Below are 16,606 nucleotides of genomic sequence, written 5' to 3' on the forward strand. Positions count from 1 at the left end.
GGAATGGAGATTGAACCCACAACCAGTCTGTTTTACTGTCACACTTTGTGCCACTGCGCCACGACTGGCCTCAATTTTTTTATTCATTGAACGCAATCAATAGAAAAGCTCAAGAAATAGAATGTAACTAAAAGAATGTATGTTTGAAATAAAATACTTGTATTTATAAAAAAAAAGTACAAAAAAAAATTTTTTTTTCAAGTATTTTTTTTAATTTATCATCTTCATTGATGAGTTAGGGACCAATAAATAAAAAAAGAGTGTGATAGGAATAGAAATACGGTGAGAGGAATATATGCAATTCTTAGGTATATTAAACTTTATCAATCAATTTCTATTACTTCGGTTTGTGGAATTTGTCAGATTATATGTTTTTCGTAATCCTTGAATGATTCCCTTCAAAATAAAAAAAAAATTAGCCGCGCTCGAGAAAGTCCAGATAACGTTTTTTTTTTACAACTTTGGAGCCCTCTCCCTCCTTTGCGTCACTCTCAAATTGTCAGATTAGTGGAATATACACGATTTAGCATGTAACTAACTTACCCTATCTTAATCTGACGCGCTCGAGAATGTCCGATGATCAATTTTTTTTTACTAATCTGATCCTTTATCCTAGACGCGCGGCCATACATAGGAAGCTCATATTTGGTAGAAGTACGTAACCGAGTACAAGGAATCCCCAGTATCTTAATCTGATGCGCTCGAATGACTCCACAAAGTCCCCTCTTCGCCGCCCCTACTATCTTATGTACGTGATACTAATGACTTACTCTGGCGTTGTGTCTAAACATGGACATGGGAGATAATAGGGGGAACTAAGGTTCCCTCTATCATCTAAGTAGGTAGAGCACAAATTTAATTTTAGTAATACGATATAGAATGCATCTACTTCATTTTTATTTTCAGAGAAGAATAGAGTAAGGTCTTAATATTAACCCTCTGTTTATTTTGCTGTTTGGGGAAAGCGTCAAACTGTAAGAGTACTTACTACAGTGCAATCTACAAATAGATACAGCAAACGACAGTGGCATCATTTGAAAAAATTATAATGTACATACGAATATCAAAAAAGAAAAAAAATATTGAAAAATATTAATAATTCCGGGGAAACGTGACATCCAGAAACATCCAGATTCGTAAAAGGGGGACCGGAAGTGTTTTAACAGGAACTGAGTGTCTTAACACTAGGTCCCAGGTTCCCTCTGCCCACCCATTACTATATAGGGGATGCAGTGTAAACCTAAAAAACTTAGGAAAATATTAAATCACAAATAAATATGACTTAATTGTTAAGATGTCATAATACAGTTTGTTCCGGAACGACGTAACTACGTGAGTCAGAATGTAAAACTATGTAAGCGTAAAGGTGAGGAATATTACACATATGAATTTATTTGTATCTAATAAATCTATGCAGTATCTTTATTTTAGATTCATGCATTTTCTCAGATATAGCAGTGTAGCTAGAGGGAACCTGGGAACCTAGCAATAAGACACTGCTTTAAAAAAAATGTAAAAATTGTTGAAACATAATTACTTTGACTCTTAATATAATAGCATTTGAATAAAATAATGAATTGATTTTTTTATAAGTAAATACGAATTGTAATTAGACATAATAAAAATATAATTTTAACAAAATCAAACATACCAGCCAAATATTTTAACTCTGTAATAAATCTTATAAATCACAATTTTTACCTTTAATCACATGTTATTAGATCAATAACCTATAGCCCACCAATTCTTTAGATCCCTATCAACATTTTACGTCGTAAAGATTAGGGGTCAAGATAATTTGGGGTGATTTCAACCCTTGCACGCGATACACCACTACTAAATACCGAACTGGCCGACAATTATTACATTTCGCCGCCAGCTCTGGCCGAATCATAAGTCTCTTGGACACGTTAGCGCGCGAACGTATTTAAAAAAAAAAACAGAAGTGTTTCCCGCGTTATTTATTATCTGTTTTGTGTTTGCGGATTTTAATTAAATATGGAGGGCTGCGGGATGAATTGTATAAAATATTTGCTTGTTGTTTTCAACGCTTTATTTGTGGTAAGTGGAAATTTTATTATTATTTATATATATAATTTATAAATAAAAATCTAATAATTCTATATAATTTTTTTGAACTTCAAACAATATTTATTACCAGTTTACTAAAGTATAAGAGATGAAACGGCCCAAAAATTTCAGTTCACATTCTAAACAATTACTTAATAAAATATATTAATAATGTAAAGTAATAATTAAAAATGTCATATTAATAACAAAAAAACTAATATTTTTATTAGTTTTTAGAAATGACGCATAGTTAATAGCTAGCAAGTAGGTCGTTTATTTTTGTCACTAGAGCAAGCTGCCCGTGATATTTCACTTATATTTACGTTCACGTTGTTTTTGTTTGTTATTTTGTTATCAATACAATTTGTATTGTTAATACTAAAATTTTATTTTACAATTTAAACATGGGAACGGATATGGCAAATTAGCTTAAATCAAAATGTTTATATTTATATTATTTATTTAATCATCGAAGCTCGTATATCATTAAAGGAATTTCTTAATGTATTATACAGAACTCAATACTAGTATTAACTGCAGAATAGGCAGAGAGAATCTACCGTATCCGTTACTCATTTTTGGAGACTACTTTTGAGACATCGTGTGTACGTACACTGCCGCATATTCTACTATAAATACAAAGTGGAGAACTAAGTGACCCGTCACTAAAAACAACAGAATACATACCAATAATAGCTGCAAACATTGATTATTCACTAAAACAATTAATAATAAAACACATTCGTCATTTACGTCGACCTATTAGTATTGCGTGGTGCCGAGACCTAGAACTAGGAGTCGTGTAGACCTTAGACTTGCTATATGTGGTAATCGAGAAATTAATCTAGTTTAATTAAATATATATTGGTTTACTTTAATAAGGATACGAAAATCTATTTTTTTACTGAAATTTTATAAAACAGTCTGGTCTATACCTGTAAACGCGATGGTTGTGAGTTCAATCCTCTCTCGGGGGAATGATTATATTTAAATGCTAAAAAAACTAGTGGAACGGAACCTACACTATAATATACTTTTTTTTCGTGTTAGTTGTATTGTGAAGTTGTAATAATTGATATTCAAAAACCTTTATCATTTCATTCCGTACTTTTTGCGTAATAGACAGAGAAACATATAGAATTTGTGTGTTTTCTATTATTTAGAAGTAAAATTACGTTATATATATATATATATATATATATATATATATATATATGTACATATAATATGTTTAAAGTATGTTAATAGTAATGTCCTCTTTAAACGGCTTGACCGCATTTAGATTTTTTTAACGAGCTTATAAGGCGTCTTCAGTGACCCAAAAGCTGTAAGTTATGTGTCAATGCTGTATACATTCAATGTTTTAAATATATTTATTTATATAGTAATGACTTAATTTATATAAAAAAAATATTCGTTTTTTAGCGGTGTACTTGTTAACATTATAATATACATATAAAACATATAAAAAAAAATATGAAGCAGGACTCGAACCCGAGAACAATGTGTAAAATGTTAACACACTAATTAAATAAGCTAACTATTAATTTTTTAATAGTACAGTTAAAACAAAAAACTTACTAATTATCCATATTATTTCCATATTTCTCAATGAACCAAAAAATCAATATATTTAAACACTTATACTCTACTCTTGTAACTTTGTCACTTCCTTTACATGATATGCCTGACCTGCTAATAATATTTTATACCTAGAATATAAATTAAATATTTTAGTTTTATATATAAATTTATAACGGTATTCCCTTATAAAATAAGGGGTTTCCTCATAATTCCCAAATAGTCAAATTGCAATGAAATATAATATTTACATCATGTCAATACAATGTGTCAATAAGTAAAGGGTTTTTAAAGTGATGTTACAATGACATCACTAGTGACAACTAAAAAAATTGTCATTTAAAAATGATGCATGTTGCAACATGTGGATGATGATGAAGGACGTGAGTTCCAATTATATTTTAAGGAATATCAATCAGTCAATATATTATATAAAAAATCGGATGGATGGAAAGTACTGAAATTAAAAAACGAAACTTAGCATGTTTATTGATTCCTAGGGGAGTTTAGGTACCCTTATACTAAGAGAGGATTTTCCTATATTTGGGGAAACAGGAAAATCATATTGTAGAGTTTCTAGGGTGTAGTTAAATATAGTTGTAGTAATTTTTTTAATAATATACAAAAATAATATGACTAAATATAAGCGGTATTGCCTGGTACAATTTAAAAAACAACGTGACGATAGATCATTAAATCGCTTATTTTGTGCAACAACGACGAATTTTCAATTTTTGTAATATTGCAATAAGCGGAAAATAAATATTCAAAATTGTTTTTCATATTATATTATTACACCGGAAAATCAGAATTATGTTTCCGAACTCCTCCGCAAAATGCTAAAAGGAAAAAGTTTCATCAATTACGTACAGCAATTTTAAGTCGAGTTTAGAAATTGTACATTTGTATGATTAAAGCTAAAAGATTCTTCCGGTCATTAGGTTTATAGAATGTATTTTGTTATACAACATGAAGTCAGACTTAAAAATAATATCTATATTATTTTATATTACTGTATATATTTAAAATGAATAAGGAAATGGCTTAAATACTGATATAACTATATCAATTGTATTTTAGTTTATTTTTGTATATTTTGGCTAAATATTTTTTTATCTTCCGCGTGTGGGTAGATAAGTGATAAACCATTCCGTTAAATTTTATTCGGTTAAACCAAATTGAAAAATATAAACATAATTATGATAGTCGTACACATATGTATGAGGCCATCAGTGCGTTTGCCTCACTGCTGCTCACTGGTGCTCTAAACAATCAGTGGATATCTTCGCAAAGGGAATCCTAGTGAGACATCCAAGTTTCAAACCAAGACTTTCAAGTGGTTTTCTTGCACTAATTTTTATATTTAACTACTTTGAAGTTTTTTCTCATTTCTCTTTTGAATATCTAAAATGTATTTTTTTTGGCCTTTCGAACATAATCTTAATATTAAGGTAACTCTGCTTCGTCGGCATACTTTAAAAGCAATAAGCTAAAAAAAGATATGAAAAGTATCTAAGTATATATGAATAGTGAGTGAAATTTAAAAAAAAGATAAGCATTGAATTAGTCACTTTAAACTTAAACTTACATCATTTTTAATTGCTAACATATTTTAAAGAATACTCTCTACATGCATAACTATTTAAATAAATCATAATTTTTTGAAAAACTCCCGTAATAATTGAATTGAATTTTTGATATATGGCGTTTCGAGCGTGCCAGTTGAAAACTCCCGTAATAAATAAAAAATAAAAAATAAAATGCTAAAAAACCTCAAATAGAATATAATAAAATACCCACAATAAATTCAACTAACAAAACACCTGTATAGCGCTGAATCATCAGCTTACAATCAATTGTATGCGTCATGCATCATCTACGGTGACGTACTCCCATGACAATTAGACCTATGTATAAATATTCGTGATGTTCCCTGGAGGTATACTAACAATTGTATATAAAATCATAATATAAACTAAAGGCTGTCGTGGCTCTCACGTCTACTGCGACGGTTGCGGGTTCGATTCCAACTCGACTAGATAAATTATTTTATTTTCTAGCTCTGGTAACAAGAAAAAGTGGGAAATGAAGCATAGCATTTAAAAGATTTAGCGTTTGGGTGACGGGCCACTAAGAATTTTCATTCCATGTCCACTAAATATATTTATATAGCAAAATTAATTATTTCACAAAATTTAGTAGCTAATATGAGTTGACAATGGCTATTAATTATACTAATTAAAAAGGTGAAATACTGAAAATTTCCTTCAGAGGAAATAAAGCATCGACCTGGTTGGTAGGCGTGACTTGTGTTAAGTCACGCGAGGGCACAATCAAAACGCTAATGTATTCTGCCACTAGCTTTGGAGATACGATGGATATATTATGTTGTTTTAAATACAAAATATATATATATATATATATGGTAATTATGTATTTGGTATGCATAAAGATTAAATCCTGTTAAATAATATTAGGCCGAAGGAGTGGTTGTGGCTTCGATTCCTACTTGAGGAAATTCAATATATAACATTTTATTTTTCCTTGTTCTGGTAACGAGGCAAAGTGTTTCCAAGTTCTTGTTGCCTACCCTGCTATGAGGGATACAGCGTGAAGCGAAAAAAGCAAAATAAAACAAAAATAACTAAATTATAATTATAGTTTAATTATGCTTGGAAGGATAGGTAGGACCATCTCAGAAACATGATAGATACCAAAGACCCATAAATAATCATTCAAAATTGTCGAATTAGTCGCATAAGTTATTTAAGAATCTGTTTCGAATATAACGAAAAAAAAATATTTTTGATACAATCATAAAAAATTCGAATCCACTACAACCATTTTGTATTTAGTATGTTATGTAGCCATCTATTGTTATATAACAGAACAATACCAAATGCATTTTATTGTTATATAATTATATGCGTATAGTTTAGGTCATAAACGAGGCGTGAAGGTTGATCTAGATTTTAGCTTTAAAGGGCCTTCTTTTTTGCCTCATTACCAGAGCTAGGTAATGAAAAAAAAACTTTTCATTTCCATCGGGAATCGAATCGATAGCCTGTCACGCTTACAGTCGTACGTTAGTGCCCCTGCACCACGATGGCCTCTAGAACAGTTAGAACTTCTATTACAGTTTTTTAACACACTTTAATTAGGTCGAGCTGTAAGAAACAATATTATAGAATTTAAGAATATCTTTTTGAACCACTTGTAAAAAGTTAAATGTAGTTTAGGCGACAATACAATATTAAGGTATCTACGAGCTGGTGTGATGATGGAGCCAGGACCAGGACCTGAATATTGAAACTCTTAAGAAGATATTAGTAAACCATTCGAGTCGAAAGCTCATTCAATTTACATCTTAGAATTTATTCTATACCACTTGTATTATTTGTATTGAAAAGCATATTTCTTTTTAAAGTTATATTGTTCTTCAAATAATACACAGAGAATAAAATATATAATTTAAAAAAAAACATTACTAAACTAACCTAATTGCCAAGTTTCATGATGAAACAATATTATGATGAATAATTATTAATATCACAAGTGGGTCAAATTCAGATTCTTAGATTTTATTATTTAATAACATTCTTACGAGTTGACCTAATAAAGAGAGTATTAAAAATAATAAATTGATAATAAATAGAGTCATAAAGGGGGAAATGATTATATATTTTTTTCTTCTTTATTCTGGTAGACAAAGTCAGGCGTTAAGTTTCGCAACTTAACATTCATTGACTTCAGTGCAGGCGGCCAAACTGTAAAGATAAAAATATATGCTACGTTACTAGCTATAAATATTTGTTATTTTTTTTAATGGGGATTAAAGAAATTATAACCCAAAGTTCTAAGACAAAGTAATATTTGCTCTTTAACAATACTTAATTCCAATAATTTTAATAACTTTAATGTCAATTTAAATTGGACCTAATTAAAATCCTAGATAAATAATTAAAATACTTGATAAGTCTATAATTAATTATTTAAATGTTGTTAAAGATTGCCTTGTTAATTAATAACATATTTAATCGTGCTGTTGAAAAGTACTTCTTTTTAAATTAGAAAGTGAATCTTCTACCTTTTACTTGTCGGAGACATGTGAATATTTTAATTAAATCATTATTTAAATTGAGGCCATGAGGCACCTCTGACTGTAAAAGCTATAGGTTTACGGGTTTCATTCCCCATTTCTGCCATGTAACACGCAATCTCCAAAAATTGAACAAGAAGTAGGAAACTGTCTACTCTGCGGGAAAAATGCGAGTAAAAGCGTGGAACTGCTGTTATTTTTTAATATCTTAAATCTTGATATGGTAAATGTGTTTCCTTTTAGCTTCATGATGTATCCTGCAAATAGCAAGCCAGGCACAAGGAACCTGGGAAACTAACTACTGATCTCTTATATCCATATGTCACTTGTTTTGTTATAAGAACTATCTATATGTATATGCTTAAGTTGATTTTTAACCATCCATCTTTAAGCTACCTCCAGTAAACATTGCCTAACAAAACCAAAAAAAAGATTTCAAAAGAGAGTATTACACAATAATTCTATTGTAACGCCTACTCTCGAAATCACCTCTACTCAATCCCTATTCAAGCTCCCATATTAGCATATGGTGATATAACTTAAATCAATCAAATGACAAATGAAACAATGCTTCGAGAATTCGGCGAACAATGGGAACAGAGTGTTTTTACACTAGGTTCCCAGGTTCCTTCTTACCTTGCAATATGAGGAATACAGTGTGAAGCAAAAAAATATAGTAATTTGTGTGGCCGGTGCAAACGTTTACATTGTCACCGCGTCAAGCAATAGCACTGTCCCACTTTAGATATAGATCGAATGGTAAAGGTGATGCGTTCATTATTAAAAAGCTGTCAATCGCTTGAAATGTTTCCTAAACGTTCAACTTAATGACAAATCGATGGCCTACTTGCTATTTTATTGGAAATTACTGTGGTTTAGATATTTTTGTCACTTCCGCCTATTTTGTGGTATAACGATGTCTTTTGTTATTCTAATTTATTTTTTTAAGGCAGGATTCGAATCCCCATCACGTTCAGTTCTACCACATAAGTATATTCCGGACGTTCTCAATATGTAAAATGCGTCTTCTTTAAATACATAAGTTTAAAATCAAAATATCTACATACATATATACTAGCTCTTTCGTTACTGAGCGACAGACAGACAGCGCACAGCCGCAACCACGCGGTGTAGAACGCTGAAAATTAGCTTGGTAATTTAGGGAGTGTAGAGAAGCATTAGGAGGATATCTTAAAAACCATACGAGAATAGAAAAAAAAGTTTTATGTCTTAAAAAAAAAAGCAAACAAAGCTACAAGCCGCTACTAGTTTAGAATAGAATGAACGGAGTGTCTTGACACTAAGTTCTCTTTGCCTACTCTGCTACGCGAACAAAAGCATAAATTCATCTATAATTTTATATATAAAAAATAAAATTTCTATGGCATGCATTAGAATACGCGCTTGTGTCGATCGATGTATATAAATAATACACTTGACGTTAATGATGCATGTTCCAATTCAAATAACTACGAGTACTGTAGTAACAATGGTGGGCTGGTACAAAAGTATGTTTGGCAGGGCTATACTAAAATATTTTTATGTAAATATGGTAAGAATATAGTCTTTTCATTATTTATATATATATTTGTTAAAGCTGGATTATTTGATATTTGGTTATTTCAAAGAAAATCGTTTTAACAAAAAAAAACAAAATGTTCCGACACTCTATAGGCATTGCCTCGGAATTCGGCCGAAAATGGAAAGAAGTGCCTCAATGGGAACGGAGTGTTTTAGTTAGGTTAGTTAGGAACCTAGTTAGGTTCCCTGGTTCACTCTGCCTACCCTGCAATATGTGTACACCACTGTTATATACGGGATACAGTTAAAAACATATCTTTAAATGAACACCAATTGGAGAATAGAACTCTACGTTGTTTACTATTTATGATAAAATATAGAGTCTAGAAAAATAAAGATAATCTTCAATTTAATTCTAGCCGATATGTCGATCGATTAAGAAATTATTTATAGTTTTTTGTATTAATAGAAAAAAAGTAGGTCACGTGCGTGACAATATTGAGCTACCTATATTATTATATAGGTTTATTGTCATTAAAATTTACCTTACATTGTTACTATCATGAAACATAATTATATTGCTTTAGTCAATCTCCAACTATAATTACTCATATATTTTCATTATAATGAATCTTCATATCTCTAATTTGGTGAAGTAATGACATAATACACCTTTATTTAAAAAATAGGTCAGTATATGATGCGAAAAGACTATTTTTATTTATAAACTTAGATTGACCGATTCATGCAAATAAACCATATATTTAAACAAATGACGGATATCAGGCAGTAGAACTGTCTACTCTACCGTCGATCATATAGTGTACAAGAAATCGATTTTTTGATTTTATAATTGATTTTTGCGAAGTTTTTTATATTTAAGCGACTTAATCGTGTGAATCAGTATATGTTTTACAAGGCATATAGCAGGGTTAACAGAGGGAACCTTATGTTAAAACACTACATTCACCACTTTTCCAACAAATTCTCAGACATTGCGTGTTGAGAGGCAGAATTCAACGCCACGCTTTGTAGTCTTTGTTAATTGATTTTAAATCTGCTAATAAACACGTAAAACGCTACAGCAATAAATATGGAGAAGGTCAATTAAACGTATGCCCTGTCCTCCAAGAACGGACCTAGCCATGAAATCATTCCCACTTTAGACCTAAATTGCGTCAATTAAGGAGTTTACGAGGACTGGTATTATTAGAGCTATTTCTGAATTTAGATCTGTATGTTTCTGCTGATGGTACAATTTAATAGCATATTTTGAATGTTTTTCTACTCAACACGTAATGCCTCCAGAATGGCGGGAAGTGGAGAACGGAGTGTTTTAGCACTAAGCTCCTCTGCCTATTCTGTCTATACGTGGTATAAAGGGTGAAGAAACCCAAGAGGGGCCACGACTAGCCTCAAATATTTTTTTTAATTAATTTATTTAAATTGAATATGAAATATGACCCTGAAGCCTCAGTGTATGGTAACCCCCATTCTCACTCTCACTCAAATATCAAACGGGTAATTTCATATATTATTATTAGACAAATGTTATCGTCAAATTTAAATATGGATACCATAATTACAAATATTAACGGAAATTAATAACGTAACCCATATTATAATTAATTAGAGTGAAACTTTCTCTTTTTTTGATGGAGTTTTATCTATAGAAAGTTTCAACAAAGATAAACAATAACAATAGATAAATGTTATTTCCCAAAAAAATCATCTCAGCTTCATGGTGTATCCCGCATTTAGTAGGGTAGGCAGAGTGAACCCAGTGTTAAGATACTCCACTCCCCACTTTTTGCCGAAAGTTCCCAAAGCGTGGAAATGTTAATATTATTATTTTTTTTTCCCTGAGTGGGAGTCGAACTTGTCGCATTTACAGTTGCAAGCTTGTGTTCCTACGCCACGGCTGGCCTCAAAAAATGGATGAAAAGAAAAATATACATTAAGATATACTAAATAAAATATCGTAGTGTAGTTGAATAGAATATAGTACTGTTAACGCGGTGACTATTCAATCGTGCTTCGAGAGATTTAACTAAATATTTTCATACAGCGAACTCGAACACGTTATCACGCTATATCCCGCTTAGCAGGATAAACAGAGGAAATTTTCTATTAAGACACTCCGTTCCCCATGTTCCACCCAGTTTTTGAGACATCGAGTGTTTATGTTGCGACCAGAGCGAGGAAATGAAATTAGTTCATTTGTCGAGTAGGAATCGAACCTACTACGAACGCGTATCTAAAAAAATACTAAATAAAAATACAACATTTCTATCGTTTAAATTATAATAATAATAATTTAAAATACTTAAGTACATAAGGTACTAAAATTAAAAAAGTTAGTAGTTCAAGCTTTACAAAGCTATAATTTTATGTTCCAATACAACACTCCTCACCACGATTACGTCAGTCACTAGCACGACAATAATTCTTTCAGTGTTCATAGTGACCTATTTTAGTGACCTCTAATGGTTAATGGCGTGGCTTGTAAACATAAACTGGGCTCGACTAAACCAAAGTAATTTAAAAAATATATTTAAATTACATGTTAATAGTTTTATAAAATAAATATCAGATAAGGACTTTAGATAAGCTTTATATATTTTTTTCAAACTTTTCTTACCATTAATTATTTAATTTTGGGGAAAATTCTTCTAAATATAATTTCTTTGGATTAAATTAACCATTTAACAAAGATTTAATAACATTAAATGATGTTTTCACTAAATAATCTTTTTCCATCTCGAAAAACATTATTGAATTTGGATTTTAAAATTTTGCCGCAGGTATAAAATTTCTTAGAGATAAATGTATTAGAAAATTGATAACGACAATTTTATTATTATATCTGAAATAAGGTTCTCAAATCAGTGGTTTAAGTATTGTAAAGCATAAATTAAATACATGCATTTTTTTTTATATGCAGACTAAACTGTAAATCATATAAAAACATATGGCTAATAAATAAAGGCTATAATTAAAATTATTTAGAGCATTCAGTGATGAAACTGACCCAATTTGTACTGTTCACTGTAAGTTGATGGCGTGAGACATACGGACAGAGGATAGGCTGCAAAGTAATTAGGATGTTTTAATTGTGGTTTAATTTGTAATTTTTTAATTTGATATATTTATAAGGAAAGAGGTATTTTTAAGGCCGTTTGTGGGTTCGATCTTGAAGTGAGCATGAAGGAAGTCAGGAGTATGAAATATTATATTATAGTAAAATATACGGCCGTTTATCTTCTCTATATTATATTAAAAAAAGTTTTTAATTCAACAAACGATAAAAAAACTATTACTTAAAAGTAACTTGCATAATGGATAACTACACTGAAGCCAAAAATATACGACAAAACAAATCAAAACCTTAACTAAACTGTACTTTATACTAATATTGATATAACCGCCACTTCAACAATCAAAATTTATTAGACAGTACAATAAAAACATTGCTTAATCATCCATTGTGAGAGTCAAATGTAACATCGTAATCGGACCTCAATAGTATCTTGAAGGTGACACTTGTGTAACTCAAGAGCTTAAAGCTCGAATATACGCCATTCTTTTTTATTTTTTGATTTAGAATATTATGGAGACAGAATGTAAACGCAACGATTGTAAGTTCTATCCCCAGGCAGGGGCTGTTAAAACAATTTCTAAGCCAACGCCACCAAAAGACACAAGCATTTCTGTATGAATGGGAGATAGAAGATAAGATAAGATTTTGCCTTACATGCATTGGACAAAAATATTAAAGATCATTAGATTTTCTTCTCTGTTTGGTAATAACTAAAGGATATTAATAATAACTTTATAGAGGTGCCTAAATATTTCCATTTTAAAAATATAAATTTAGAAAATTAAACACATAATCCAGATATTCTTAATATTAAATATTTTTATTAATCTCACATATCTAATTATTTATCTAACACTTGAGCAACAAAAGCATTTTGATTTGATAGGATAAATTAAATTAGAAAGCTAAATGTCAAGCGTAGGTCGGATTAATGAGCTCCATGTGACCTTAATGGATGCGTGCAAAGGTTTTTGCATGCAAATAATGTTTATTAAAATATTAAGCAAAATATTTAATATATTATAATATTAAACTAGCTTAGCATAATAGGTAAGAGGCATTGTCTCGGAAATTTGGCGGAAAGTTGGTAACGGAGGGTCTAAACACCAGTGTGGGTCCACTTATTCTGTTCTATGGGAATATATTTCAGTGTATAATTTAATAATTCCTAATTTTAAATTAAATACCTTGATTGTAATTAATTTATATTTTTTAATATTGTTTCAGATTTTCGGCATCATCATCATATCAGCAGCATGCGTGGACATGGGAATGATCAAGGGGTTCGCTGGCATGGAGACGACTGGCCATGAAACTGATATAGTACTCATTGTGGTGGGAGTGCTCATCATTATTGTGGCGGCTTTCGGATGCTTCGGAGCTTGGAAGGAGAGCCCCAAGCTTTTGTATATTGTAAGTTTCTTATACAAAACACATTTTAAATACTGTACGTTTATTAAAAATTTTGGTAAAGATAAAATGTAAGAATAGATAAAATAAAGATAAAAATAGATAGGTCTTCTTTGTGTTCCAGTTGATTTGTTTGTATGCCTAATGGATAAACTTAAAAACTAGGTCACTAAATTTAGAATTATTCTCTATTCTCTATCTATTATTATCTTTAGAACGCAAGGTAATGAGAGAATAACATCAATAATATTTTATTTACAAAAAAAAATGATCCGTACAGAAATTACCATCTCAGTAAAATAGCTTATAAAATATGAAAACTAAGAAATCTGTATAATATATTAATTATATGAAATGAACAACATGCTTATACTATCAATAATAATAAAAAAATAAAAGTATACGACACAATAACAGCTATTGTTCAAGTTGTTAGACAATCAACAAATTAGACAATCATTCCAAAGACCTACAGTCCAAAGATGTTTCATATAAACATCAACCACTATTTCACACTAGTTTACCAACAATATATGTTATTTTCAGTTCGCCGGGTTCTTGATTCTGATCATCCTGCTAGAACTTTCCGTTGGTATTGCTGCTGCTGCTCTACGACCTCAAATTGAGGGTACAATGAAGTCTCAACTGAGGGCTTCCTTCATTAAGAACAAGTCGACTCGGGAGGAGGATTCCACTTATAGGGAGTTCTGGGACCGCGTTCAGAGTAGCGTGAGTGATATTTTTCTTTTTGTATGTTTCTTTCGTTTTAATTATTTTTTAAGGATATTTGATTGAAGCCGCTGACTGAAAGCGCGACGGTGGTGGGTTCCATTTCTATTAGGAGGAATAAATTATTTTCAATTCCATGCTCTAGTATAAAACAAAGCACGGTGTTGACTTCTACCACTCAACACACAACGCCTTAAACTTTACGCGAAAAGTAGTGCACGGAGTGTCTTAGCACTGGGTTCCCTCAACCTCCTTGCTATACACACGAAACAGCATAAAGCTAAAACAAATAAATATATAGAAATAACTAAAATTAACGATAAACCAACAGCTAGAATGTTGCGGCGTGACCGGCCCCGACAACTACGTGAGTGGCGAGCCCCGTCTTAACCCATCCTTCAGCTGCTGCCCCCCGGATGACAGCGACCGCGCCGACGAGATCAAACGCTCGGATTGCATCTCCCTTACCAAGTACTACACTGAGGGGTGCGAGGACAAGGTCTTGAGTACCGTGCACAGTGCTGGTATGACGGTGATCGTGTGTGGCATTCTGTTTTGCTTTTTGGAGGTGAGTTGGGAGTTTGTTGATTTCTTGTTTTTATTTAAGCAGAATTTGATGTGAATTAATAAAAAAAGATGTCTGTGTTTTGTAATTTTTGAATTGTAGAGTTTTTAGAGTAACTATAATAAAAAATATAATAAATAAAAGATACAACACCCACAATAATACAAAACATATATCTATATGTATTTTTCAGATATTTTCCTGAAAAATGACATCTGGTCTTTTAGGCTACCTTGTGTAGTACTGAGCTTTATCCAACCTATATCATAAATCCTATATAAATATGTAAATCCTATATAACTATTTCCAGGTGGCCGGCATCGTGCTAGCTCTATGGCTCGCACACTCCATCAAGTCCCAGGACAAGGGCCGGGAGATCGCTTAATGCACTTTGCACTTCTAAGTTAAAAAATTATACACGCAACGTTACCTAGTTACCTTTGTTAAGGTCACCAATCGCGCCTTCTAAGACTATATTTTTATATTATTTTTTGTCTACGGAGAGAAAATAAAGTTTAAAATTCTCTGCTCTCTTATTTTCAGTGATCTTATTTATAGCGTGTTGGGTGAGGAATCTTAAAAATCAGATTGAAATTATATTCTATTAATAAGACTATTTTTATGTAATTTAATTACATTACATTTTTTTCTCCTTAAGCCTTATTAGGACTAGGTTTTTTTTAATTAACATGTTATTTTTTGTAAGCAATAAATACATGTGTAAATTTTTAAATTAAATAATTTTGATAAATTAGTTAAATTGGCCTCGATTGGTGTACTTCTAGATATTAATGGCAGTAGATTTTAATAAAATTATCTGTAGCTAGATTTAGTTTTGTAGTTTGTTAAAAAGCTTTAAATATCTGATTATAATTATTGTACTTCATTTATATATTACGAAATTTCTCAATGACGAATTTCGAAATATTCTGTTTAAATACTACATCATATAATATTTCTTACACTTTAAAAAAAAATCTATAAATATTTTAATTAAAATAAATTCATTTTAAGGGAAAACATAGGTAATATTTGTCGATGTTTTACTTTTTGAAATTATGTTAATTCTAAGGATTTACGTTTATTTACGAATCTAATTTCTTTTAACATTTTTTTTTTCTTATAATTGTTAATACAAAGAACTATGTATTGTAATACAGCCGTACAGCCTTATGTTTAACTTATTATTTTATATGAAGTACCTTTTTCCCTTAAAATAATTACGGATTTAAAATATTCGTTTAAATACAAAATGGATAATAAAATTGTGTATTATTTGTAATTTAAATAATTAAGTTTATTAATAATTTGTAAGAAGCGTATAAAGAGGCTCTTCTTTATTTTGTTTCACTCCTTGGAAAAAAAAAACAGAATATCTATGAAATTATTTTAGGTTAAGTAAAAAATCTATTTTTCTAACTATTATAAAATGTGTCACTGCACTAAATTCGATATATTTGTCTATTTTAATATTAATTTGCGAATATAAAATTATGCTGATATTATTTTTAAGCATTTACTAGTCAATTAA

General features: G+C 30.6%; 1 protein-coding gene across 1 annotated transcript; it reads left to right on the forward strand.

The window, feature by feature from the left end:
• The first annotated feature begins 1,861 nt into the window (after nucleotides 1-1,861).
• On the forward strand, nucleotides 1,862-16,328 carry LOC146527899 (23 kDa integral membrane protein-like). The gene is made up of 5 exons (XM_085204941.1): nucleotides 1,862-2,061; nucleotides 13,599-13,784; nucleotides 14,328-14,510; nucleotides 14,842-15,078; nucleotides 15,386-16,328. The coding sequence occupies exons 1-5, from the start codon at nucleotides 1,999-2,001 to the stop codon at nucleotides 15,458-15,460; spliced, it is 744 nt and encodes a 247-aa protein (XP_085061067.1). The 5' UTR covers nucleotides 1,862-1,998; the 3' UTR covers nucleotides 15,461-16,328.
• Nucleotides 16,329-16,606: the final 278 nt, after the last annotated feature.

This window comes from Heliconius melpomene, chromosome 20 (assembly GCF_056956725.1).
Source record: "Heliconius melpomene rosina isolate 202511_hmr_F chromosome 20, ASM5695672v1, whole genome shotgun sequence".
NCBI classification, from domain to species: Eukaryota; Metazoa; Arthropoda; class Insecta; order Lepidoptera; family Nymphalidae; genus Heliconius; species Heliconius melpomene.